Raw genomic sequence first — 12,398 nt, forward strand, 5'->3', positions numbered from 1 at the left:
ATATATATATATAGAAAGTTTTTTCCTGGAATCTGGAATACCCCTTTTAGGACTGATTTCTAACATACTGGGGGACATAATCAAAACCTACTGCACCAAAAACCTGGAGCATTTTGCACGACAAAACTGTCTTACATGACTTGTACCACATTTTAACTATGTTAGACAATTGTTTTACACCTGCCCAATGCTTGCCACAGGTTATTTCTTGCTGGGAAGTGGGAAAAGTCTCTGCTAAAATCCGTGGCATAAATGCACTAAAAATGCACCACTTATTTTTGCTTTATTTGGCGCAAAAGTAAGCCAACTATTAAAAGTTACAAACTTGGGTTAGACAACCTAAAGTTGCGCCAAATCAAGTCAGTGTTAAAAATCTGGTGCATTTGTCAACGGTTTAGTCTTACTTTATAGTTTTCATTTTTGATGATCCCCCATTGTCTTTCAGAGTCCTTTACAGTTTATAGGACATTTTTTATAAGTATTTTACTAGAATTTTGGAGCTTTGTGATTGATACTGTAGAAAGAAATGAGAAGCTCACCTCAGGGTAGGACCACTCAGGGGAGTAGTCCGTCACCATGAACAGTCGTCCACTTTGTTGCAGCATCCCCAGGGTACTTTGTGCTGCCGCTGAGACAACTTCGGCAACATGCATATAAGCCATGGTGGTGGCTCCGGTTTCAGAGTTGTTTAGCTGCATACTTGCTTGCTGAGGGCTACAACAAGGTATGCACATTTCAGCCTGAGTGTATGCGGGTCTGTTACCATCTTCTGCCTGAGGCAACACATTGCTATCTCCAGTCACCAGCTGATGACCATAGATGGTGTTATTCCCTCCTTCCACTGATATAAAGTCATTGATAAGGTCAGAGAACTGGTTGCTGAAGGAGATATCAAAGTGATCTAAATTAAGTTCCATGTTGGAAGAGTTACTTAGCGCTTGGTGAGCAATAGGGTAAAGTCCTTGCACCATATTTCCCTGCAAAATAGGAAGGCCGTTGCCGTTCCTCATTGCCGTCCCGTTTTCTGACTGCATATAATGCTCGGCATTGCAAGACTGAAGATCCCCAGCTTTGAGAAGGTTCTCGTTGCCTTCCGACTGTTGAGACGTCTCCATTGGAACCTCCTCATTGGTCATCGTTTGGAAACTTGCTTGGAACTGCATAAGTTGGAGAGAAGAGGTGGACTCTATTCTAGCTTGGTCGATCGTGCCGTTACAGTTGTTTGGCGTTTGGCTGGAGGCCTCAGTCTTGACGTTGGTCATCCCTAACGTGTTGACGTACGCGTTGCTTGAGTCATTTATGCCATTGTGGGAATTTTGCTCCAGGGGGATCGGTTTGCTGGCATCTTGTAAAAAGAAGCTGGGGGAAGGGGTCTGATGGATGTGGGGACTCTGCACGGTCTGGTTGAAGCTGGCTGAATAATCTTTGTTGGAGTCGATTGCGCTAAAATCCATTTGCTCCAACGTGGTGCTCGGACTGAGTCCACCACCTGATGGCAACAAGCTGGAACCAGGAGTGAGGGTGAGGGTGTTCGATGATGTCGATGGGTAGCTCTCCTTCGCTAACTGTTGCTCGAATGTTGTGTCTTCTGTTTTTATCTCTTTTGTTAAAGCAGCGTTGAAAGTGTAACTCCGTTCCGCGCTGGAGGACCTTCGCATATTGGAGCTAATGTTGTCTTCTTTCAGACCACCTCCACCGTACGTCTGCCCTTGCTTTGGGTTGTTGAGGAAACAGTCTGGGTCAAAATTCATCGTGGTTTCTGGGATCTTTCTGCTGCTGTCGAGCGTGGTGGACAATACAAGCTCTTCGGAGACATTGGCGGACAACATGGATAGGCCGTCTGAGCTGCCGGTGGTGGGGAAGGCAAACTTGTGGCCATCAGAACTCACGGCCAATACGAGTCCCTGGGTGGTTGTATCTGAGGACAAGAGGTGTTGGTTGGGACCGGTGTTTGGTGACATGGTGTACACAGCTTCATTGGTTACCTCAGACATGAACGCGGTGGCATTTTGGGAGAGGCTTCCCATGACGGAGGCGACGGCCATACTAGAGACGCCAGTGACGGCAGGACTGTCAGCCATATCTGGATCACTGTTCAGGCCGCTGCTGATGGACACGGGGGAATTCTGGGTGGTGTCGGGAACCTCCACTTGGTTTGTCGAAGAAACCTCCGTACTGTTTTGATGTAGCAGCACTGGTTTGGCCATCTTGCCGTTTCTTTTCTCCCTGGAGGATTTGCCGTGACTGTGCTCATTCTTTCCTTCCGAGACATCGTTGTTTTGTACCTCCGAGTGGGCGCTGTAGCCTCCTGTCCTTGGTTCGACCTTTGGTGAGATGATGCGATGTTTGGCACTGTTACATTTGTGATGAATACTGCTACCCGCACCTGCAAAAATAAAGGCAACATTGCCACATTAATAAAATGCCGAAACAATGGCGTCTTTAAGACGGCGATTTTATCTCATCAGTTTACAATGCTTGACATGGTGCTAGTCATGCCAGTAAATGTGTCCCTTATCTAGGGCAATATTTCCCAACCAGGATGCCTTCAGCTATTGCAAAACTACAACTCCCAGCATGTTCAGACAGCTGATATGTGGTAAGTTGAGATTGCTCTGGGTTTCACTTTTGAGATACAGCTGGGTAAAGTGCATGACAGTGCGTGCCTCACTCCCTGGCTATCAATCAAATCTGACCTTTTCTCTGCATAAGTCTATGGAGTAAAAAGGTCGGACCTGCCAGGTGGGGAGTGGAGCATGCTGCTGCACACTTTAAAGGTTTATAGTGAGACCCAATGCAAACTCAACTCTTGACATGTCTGAGCAACAGGGATACTTTAGGCAATACAGTAACAGTCATACACTAGTGCATTGGGCAGTCTAGCCTCCTGCAGTACCAGACACAACCTAAGGTGGCATTGTTTCTGGCAAAAAAAAAAATCAGAGAATTTTAGGTGCCAATTCATTTAAATCAGCCCTGAAACTTAGAAAAACTTTTGGCATGTTGCTCAGACATATCAAAAGTTGAGATTGCTCCGTGTCTCACTCCTGAGATACAGCCAGGTGACGTGCGCAGCAGCACGTGTCTCCCTCCCTGGCTGTCAATCAAATCTGACCTTTTCTCTACATAAGTCTATGGAGTGAAAAGGTCAGATTTGCTGTCCAGGAAACAGAGTGTACTACTGCGTACTTTACAGGCTCATGGCTCCCGATCGCAACTAAGACCCGGTGCATTCTCAACTTTTGTTATGTCTAAGCAACAATTCAAAAGTTGTTTTAAATAACAGTAAGGCATTGTTCACACCTCGGAATTTCTGCTTAAAGTGTCCACAGAAAGAATAAACACGTCCATTCTTTCTGAGGACTCCGCACAGAATGAATCTATGAGACAGCACATTCCTGTGCGGTCCTAGCGCCGGCATGCTCTGCTGACGTCTGCAGTCTGCGGAATGTCTGCACTGAGATCTTCCATGTGGACATTCCAACGTGTGAACATAACCTAACACTTTGAATGACAGTGATACTTTAAGCAATACAGTAACATTAAAGGGGCACTCCACAGGCCAGCGTTCAGAGCATTTTGTTCCGAACGTGGGGGGTCAGCCATGCCCTCTCGTGCCGTTAGGCCACGCCCACTCAATGCAAGTCTAAGGGAGGGGGCGTGATGACCATAGACGGTCATGGACTTGCATTGAGGAGGCGTGGCCTGACATCACGAGGGGATGAAGCCGACCCCCGCAGCGACCATACAGCGTTCGGAACTAAATGTTCTGAACGCTTGCCAGTGGAGTATCCCTTTAATACACTAGTGCCTAGGGCAGTTAAGCCTTCTGCAATACCAGACAACACCTATAGGAAAATGTGGCACTGTTTCTGAAAAAAACAAAAAACAACCTTCCACACAAAAAAACAAACAAAAAAAAAATTTATGAAAACAAAAGCAAGCACAGAGGCACATGTAGGTGCTTATACATTTAAATGAGCCCTGACACTGAGAAAATATTTTTACATGTTAAAGGAATATGTCAAATGTTTTGATCAGTCGGTGTCTCAGTGCTCAGACCCCCACCAACAAGCTGGGAGAAGAGCGCGGCATTGCTGCTCCTCAGCTCATAGTGGTCTTTGTCCATTATAAATCTTTTTATGATCTTTGTCTGTATTTCTGGCGTAATTATTCAGCAGAATTCCGCATAGAAATTCCGCCGTGTGGACATAGCCTGACAGTGACACTGGGCGCAGTGTATATGATTGTTTCCGGACAATGTAAATTTTTTTAGGAATATCTTTGGAATTTTTATGGCATGTGGGGTACTCACAATTATTTTTTTTAATCAGCTGTTGCCAGAAAGTTATACCGATTTGTAAATTACTTCTATATAAAAAATCTTAATCCTTCCAGTATCTATCAGATGCTGTGTAGTTCTTTCCAGTCTGACCACAGTGCTCTCTGCTGACATCTCTGTCCATGTCAGGAACTGTCCAGGGCAGGAGAGGTTTGCTATGGAGATTTGCTCCTGCCATGGACAGTTCCTGACATGGACAGAGGTGTCAGCAGAGAGCACTGTGGTCAGACTGAAAATAAATTCAAAAAGAAAAGAACTTCCTTTGGAGCATACAGTAGCTGATAAGTACTGGAAGGATTAAGATTTTTATATAGAAGTAATTTACAAATCTGTTTAACTTTCTGGCACCAGTAAATAAAAAAAAAATAAAAAAATGCTTTCCACCGGAGTACCCCTTTAATAATTAAATGTAATTAAAAAAAATCTATTTTCCCCATTAAGGAAATCTCATGCTGCTTTAAAAATTCAAAAGATATTCCTAATTTTTTTTTACATTGGCCGGAAACAAGAGTACCCCTTTAAATGGGTACTCCGGTGGAAAACTTTTTTTTTTAAATCAACTGGCGCCAGAAAGTTAAACAGATTTGTAAATTACTTCTATTAAAACATCTTAATCCTTCCAGTACTTATTAGCTACTGAATACTAAAGAGGAAATTCTTTTCTTTTTGGAACACAGAGCTCTCTACTGACATCTCTGTCCATTTTAGGAACTGTCCAGAGCAGCATATGTTTGCTATGGGGATTTTCTCCTACTCTGGACAGTTCCTAAAATGGACAGAGATGTCAGCAGAAAGCACTGTGCTAGTGATGTCAGCAGAGAGCTCTGTGCTCCAAAAAGAAAATAATTTCCTCTGTAGCATTCAGCAACTAATAAGTACTGGAAGGATTAAGATTTTTAATAGAAGTAATTTACAAATCTGTTTAACTTTCTGGCACCAGTTGATAAAAAAAAAAAAAAAAAAAAAGTTTTCCACCGGAGTACCCCTTTAATAATTAAATGCAATTTAAAAAGATCAATTTTCCCCATTAAGGAAATCTCATGGTATTTGGCGCATCAGAATGTCGGGTAGACATCGACAACTAGCGTCTACATGACAACCAAAAGCCACCGCTCCGATCAGATCCAGAAATGATCTACATTATAGAAGATTCATTTACATAACAAATCGCCTCCTGCGGATTCCTTCTCTGACACTTGTCTTAAAAAAAAAAACGAAGGAGGAAAAACTGCGCAATTCATTACTGCAGAAGAAGAGGAAGGTCAAGATTCGGGGTCAGTGTTGTTTCTCTGCTGACAGATACGCACCGCTTGCGCGTGAACTGCGTACGGTTAACGGGGGCCGTCTTGTCAGATGTTGTTACATTGTGCGTCAGTGAAACGTTTCAAAAGAAAGGAGTTTGGCGCAACACTATGCAGGATAACCCGCCGAGAAGTGGAGAAGAATCGGAGGAATTATTACGAAACTCAATATTTTCTATTTCATTTATATTATTGAATATAAAAATATAAAAAAAAATATATTACTTTATATTTTAGATTATTTTAGATTATAATAAGGACAAAGGGAAGTGTTTTCCAACCAAGGTGCCTCCAGCTGTTGCAAAACTTCTACTCCCAGCATGCTCGGACAGCCTAAGCTGCTCTGACTTTCACAGAATAATTTTATTTTTATTTTATATTATTTAATATAAAATATGAAAATATTATTTTATATTATATTAAGGTCATAAGGCAGTGCATTCCAACCGGGGTGTCCCCAGCTGTTGCAAAACTACAACCCCCCAGCATGCCCAGAGATCCTAAGCTGCTCTGACTTTCACAGAATAATTTTATTTTTATTTTATATTATTTAATATAAAATATGAAAATATTATTTTATATTATATTAAGGTCATAAGGCAGTGCTTTCCAACCGGGGTGTCTCCAGCTGTTGCAAAACTACAACTCCCAGCATGCCCGGAGATCCTAAGCTGTTCTGACTTTCACAGAATAATTTAATTTTTATTTTATATTATTTAATATAAAATATGAAAATATTATTTTATATTATATTAAGGTCATTAGGCAGTGCTTTCCAACCGGGGTGTCTCCAGCTGTTGCAAAACTACAACTCCCAGCATGCCCAGAGATCCTAAGCTGCTCTGACTTTCACAGAATAATTTTATTTTTATTTTATATTATTTAATATAAAATATGAAAATATTATTTTATATTATATTAAGGTCATCAGGCAGTGCTTTCCAACTGGGGTGTCTCCAGCTGTTGCAAAACTACAACCCCCCAGCCTGGCCGGACATCCTGAGCTGCTCTGACTTTCACAGAATTATTTAATATTTTAATATTATTTAATATAAAATATCAAAATATGACTTTATATTATATTAAGGACATAGGGCAATGTTTTCCAACCAGGGTGTCTCCAGCTGTAGCAAAACTACAACTCCCAGCATGCCCAGACAGCCGGAGGCTGTCTGGGCATGCTGGGAGTTGTAGTTTTGCAACAGCTGAAGGCACCCTTGTTGGGAAACACTGACATAGGGAGCAGTTTGTCATTAGAGCAGATCTAAAATCTACTGCACAAATGTGTGGTTTACCCCGTCCCAAAACAGCGCCACCCTTGTCCTGAGGTTGTGCGTGGTATTGCAACTCGGCTCCATTCCCTTCCATGGGACTGCAATACCGCACACAAACTGAGTACAGGGGGGGCACTGTTGATTGAAGAAATCAGCTCTACTTTTCTAATCCTGGATGACCACTTTGATCCCTTTTGGGGTACAGTTGCATCACCAGCCTGTCTTAAAGGGGTACTCCGGTGGAAAACAACATATTTTTTTTAAATCAACTGGTGCCAGAAAGTTAAACAGATTTGTAAATTACTTCTACCTTTAAATCATTTCCCTTCCAGTACTTTTTAGCAGCTGTACGCTACAGAGGAAATTCTTTTCTTTTTGAATTTCTTTTTTGTCTTGTCCACAGTGCTCTCTGCTGACACCTGATGTTCGTATCAAGAACTGTCCAGAGCAGGAGAAAATCCCCATAGCCAAACCTAGGCTGCTCTGGACAGTTCCTGATACGGACAGAGGTGTCAGCAGACAAGACAAAAAAGAAATTCAAAAAGAAAAGAATTTCCACCGGAGTACCCCTTTAAGGTTGTATCCATCGCCTGGCTGAGTGGGTAATTCCTTGTGGCTATACCAATAACCAGGGGCACTTCTGCCATGAGGCTACTCGAATTAATAGCCCTGGGCAGCGTCATCTGCTGTCATAAGGGGAGGTGACAAAAAAGGGAGGGATTATGGAGCCATACCTAATGGGTGTTAGCTGCAATCTGCAGCCGACACCAGCCGGTTTTACCGAAGTCAGATATCACTCCGATGCCAGTCATTTGAGGCTATGTTCACACGAGGGAATTCCGCATTGGGATTCCTCATGGAGATTCCGCAGCAGCAGAGTCCCATTGATTTCAATGGGATTCTGCCGCGCTGAAACATTTGGCGTGGAAATTCAAATTTCGGTGTCCGCAACGCACGGAATGCATTTAGTAGTGGCCGTGCCTGGTATAACAACTCAGAGATGCTCAGTCTCATTCACGTGACTGGGACTGAGTTGCAGTTCTAGGCACGTCCACTACCGAATGTGTGGTGCTGTTCCTGGTAAACAATGCATCGGATGGGGGGCTCACTAAAGCACATGATATCTGATCAGCAAATCGGCTTTAGCTAGAGCTGACTCCCCTTCATTCATCCAGGTACAGCGCCATATATTTCATAGTGGTCATGTCTGGTACTGCAGCTCAGTCCCTTGGCCCTTTAAAGGGTTACTCCCGTTGAAAACTTTTTTTTTTTTTTTTTAAATCAACTGGTGCCAGAAAGTTAAACAGATTTGTAATTACTTCTATTAAAAAATCTTAATCCTTCCAATACATTTTATGGACTGTATACTACGGAGGAAATACTTTTCTTTTTGGATTTCTCTGATGTCACGACCACAGTGCTCTCTGCTGACCTCTGCTGTCCATTTTAGGAACTGTCCAGAGCAGCTATGGGGATTTTCTCCTGCTCTGGACAGTTTCGAAAAATGGACAGCAGAGGTCAGCAGAGAGCACTGTGGTCGTGACTGAAGATAAATCCAAAAATAAAAGCGTTTCCTCTGTAATATACAGCCCCTAAAAAGTGCTGGAAGGAATAAGATTTTTTTTATACGAGTCATTTACAAATCTGTTTAACTTTCTGTCACCATTTGATTTAAAAAAATCTGGAGTACTCCTTTAATCAGTAAATAGGCGGGGTTGTCTGTAGTAGAACCCCCACCGATCTAATATTGCAGCAGCTGCGACCCCTTTAACTTGCTGATCATGGGGGATCCGGGACTCAGCTATCCACCGATCTAAAAATAATGGTCTATCCGAAGAAAAGGCCACCAATATCGAAGTCCTGAAATTTAGGGAATCTTTTCCTTCCTCACTAATAGCTGTCAACCTTAAAGGGGTACTCCCCCCCTAGATATCTTATCCCCTAGCCAAAGGATAGGGGATAAGATGTCTGATCGCGGGGGTCCGTTAGCGTTAATTTAGAGTGTCGGGTGCAGCGCCGGTGGCTCGTGACGTCACGGCCGCGACCCGCTCGTGATTGTGCGACCACGCCCCCTCAATGCAAGTCTATGGGAGGGGGCGTGACGTCCGTCACGCCCCCTCCCATAGACTTGCATTGAGGGGGCGTGGCCCTGATGTCACGAGGGGGGCGTGACTGTGATGTCACAAGCCTCTGCCCCGCATCCTTCACTTCCTGCAGCTGATGTCTGGGGTGCCGCAGCCAAGATCGCAGGGGTCCCCAGCAGCGGGACCCCCGGGATAAGATGTCTAGGGGCGGAGTACCCCTTTAAGGCTGCGTTGGCATGCTGTATTGCTGTACGTTTTTGCTGTGATTTCGGAGCGTGCAGGATTACTGCCATGAAAATTCAATGGTGTGAACACAGCCCAAATATAACCTGCCCCTTGGCGGGCGCTCACCAGATGCCCATATCCCTCCGCTGGCTCCGTGCCACGTCTGATGACTGTTTTCCTATAACAAGGTTTCTGTAAATTATCCTGCATTATATTTGCACAAATCTTTGGCTCCAATTCTCCGCCGCTCGCCGCGGAGGTCCATGAATTTTTGATCCTTCTTCTGTTAATTGTTTTCCTTTTCTTCCCAGAAACTTTAATTATTCTATAATGACCCCAAAAAAAGGAGATGAAAGGTAATCGGTCCTTACTAATGGCCATAATTACTTGTGTCAAGAAGTTGGGTCAGACTCAAGTGCTCGGGAAGGAAGGAGAAGAAAAACTATTATTCTAAAGCCGAGACATAAAAGCCGTAATAACATACAAAAACTTCCCGAAACTTTAGGCAGACGGAATGTGACACTTCTGTGAACTCTTCCTCCCGGGACATAGACAGACATCGTAGGGCACCATAGAAATATTTATAAAGAACCCCCCAAAATGTACCAATTTTTATGTATTAAAGGGGTACTCCACCCCTAGTCATCTTATCCTCTATCCAAAGGATAGGGGATAAGATGTCAGATCGCCAGGGTCCCGCTGCTGGGGACCCCTGGGATCGCCGCTGCGGCACCCCGCTATCATTACTGTACAGAGCGAGTTCGCTTGGCACGTAATGACAGGTAATACAAGGGCCGGAGCATCGTTACGTCACGGCTCCGCCCATCGTGATGTCACGGCCCGTCCCCTCAATACAAGTCTATGGGAGGGGGCGTGGCGGTTGTCACGCCCCGGCCATAGACTTGCATTAAGGGGGCGGGTCGTGATGTCACGAGGGGCGGGGCCATGACGTAACGATGCTCCGGCCCCTGTATCGCCCCTTATTACGCACAGAGCGAACTCGCTCTGTACAGTAATGATAGCGCAGTGCCGCAGCGGCGATCCCAGGGGTATATTGTGAATATAGCGCTAAATATTCGCAATTACGAATATTAGATTTTTTTTTTTTTCACAGTACACATCGCAGTGATCATCCCTCCCTGCATCCAGCTCGCGGTGTAAACAAGGCTCCAATACTAGTTACTGTGTCCGACTGGCGGGCGCCCGAAAATTCGCATATGTGAATTATCGTGCATATTGATCCCTCCCTTCTTTTAGCTCTTTTATCACGTGATATTGCGCATGCGAATTTTATGTTTGAGGGCTCATTTTTTTGCCGTGATCTGATGTTTTTTTCAGTACTATATTTGTTTTGATACATTTATAAAAAAAATTTATTGTATACAACGTGACCAAAAATATGCAACTTTGTACTTTGGTATTTTTTTTTTTACGTGAATGCCATTGACCGTGCGGTTTAATTAACGTTATATTTTTATAGCTCAGACATTTGTGCACACGGCGATACCACGTATGGTTATTTTTATTATGTTTACATTTTTTTATATGGAATTTGGGAAAAGGGCGGTGATTAAAACTTTTAATATTGAAGGGGTTAATGGCTGGTTAAAAGTCCCTTTAGACGCCACTGTCAGCTTTGACAGTGGCAATCAAAAGGGTTAATAGCTGCCCGCGGCCGTATGTCGGTTATTAACGGCAGCCCCCAACTGCAGGAATCATGTGGGGGCGGGCCAGTATGGTACGGCCCGAGTCTGGAGCCCGCGCCATACACTGGTTACCGTCTCAGGATGAGCCGGTTCGTCCTTAGACAGCAACTGGGTAAAGGAGAACTCCGGGGATGAGTAGCTGATCATAGGGGTCCAACTGCTGGGGCCCCCCATGATCACCAGGAAGGGACCCCGATGCTCTCAGTGAGGAGCGCGTATCGTCTACGGTAGACGACACGCGCTCCATTCATTTCTATGGGATCGCCGATGGTGCCCGAGTGCTGTACTCTGGTCTTTTCAGCGCTCCCATAGGAATGAATGGAGCGCGTGCCGTGTCCCTATATGAAATTGAAATAATTCAATATTTATTAAACTGTAATCAAAAATACAAATATTAAAATAATATTATAAAACAATAAATAAATGAAAATATACATATTCCTATCATAATGAGAAGAAATAGAAATAAGTCAATGTTTATTAAACTGTAATTAAAAATACAAATGTAAAAATAATATTATAAAATGATAAATAATTAAAAAAATAAAAAGATATATATATTCCTATCCTAATTATGTGAGATAGAAATAATTCAATATTTATTAAACTGTAATCAAAAATACAAATATTAAAATAATATTATAAAACAATAAATAAATGAAAATAGACATATCCCTATCATAATGATATGAAATAGAAATAAGTCAATGTTTATTAAACTGTAATTAAAAATACAAATATAAAAATAATATTCTAAAATGATAAATAATAAAAAAATATATATATATATATATTCCTATCCTAATTATGTGAGATAGAAATAATTCAATATTTATTAAACTGTAATCAAAAATACAAATATTAAAATAATATTATAAAACAATAAATACATGAAAATAGACATATCCCTATCATAATGATAAGAAATAGAAATAATTCAATGTATATTAAACTGTAATTAAAAATACAAATATAAAAATAATATTATAAAATGATAAATAATTAAAAAAATTAAAAGATATATATTCCTATCCTAATTATGTGAGATAGAAATAATTCAATATTTATTAAACTGTAATCAAAAATACAAATATTAAAATAATATTATAAAACAATAAATAAATAAAAACGTACATATTCCTATCATAATTATGTGAAATAGAAATAACTCAATATTTATTAAACTGTAATAAAGAATAGAAATATTCAAATAATATTATAAAACAATAAATAAATAAATAAATAAAAACGTGCATATTCCTATCATAATTATATGAAATGGAAATAATTCAATATTTATCAAACTGTAAACTAAAACATTGCATAATATAAAACAATAGAATAATAATAATAATAATAATAATAAATCATTAAAATAAGAAAGAAATAGATATTTCTATCATAAATAAATGAAATAGAAATGAACAGTACATTGTTCTTCATTATAAAAAAAATGAACATTTGTA

General features: G+C 41.5%; 1 protein-coding gene across 8 annotated transcripts in view; it reads right to left on the minus strand.

The window, feature by feature from the left end:
* Positions 1-12,398, minus strand: part of LOC130293821 (calmodulin-binding transcription activator 1-like) — a 1,711,968-nt gene that overhangs the window by 247,264 nt on the left and 1,452,306 nt on the right. For all 8 annotated transcript variants that reach the window (XM_056542963.1, XM_056542962.1, XM_056542965.1 and 5 more), the window contains one exon: positions 540-2,386. In XM_056542963.1, the coding sequence (XP_056398938.1) occupies positions 540-2,386 (1,847 nt within the window). The remainder of the gene's footprint in view (positions 1-539; positions 2,387-12,398) is intronic.

Source organism: Hyla sarda, chromosome 10, assembly GCF_029499605.1.
Source record: "Hyla sarda isolate aHylSar1 chromosome 10, aHylSar1.hap1, whole genome shotgun sequence".
Classification (NCBI taxonomy): Eukaryota; Metazoa; Chordata; class Amphibia; order Anura; family Hylidae; genus Hyla; species Hyla sarda.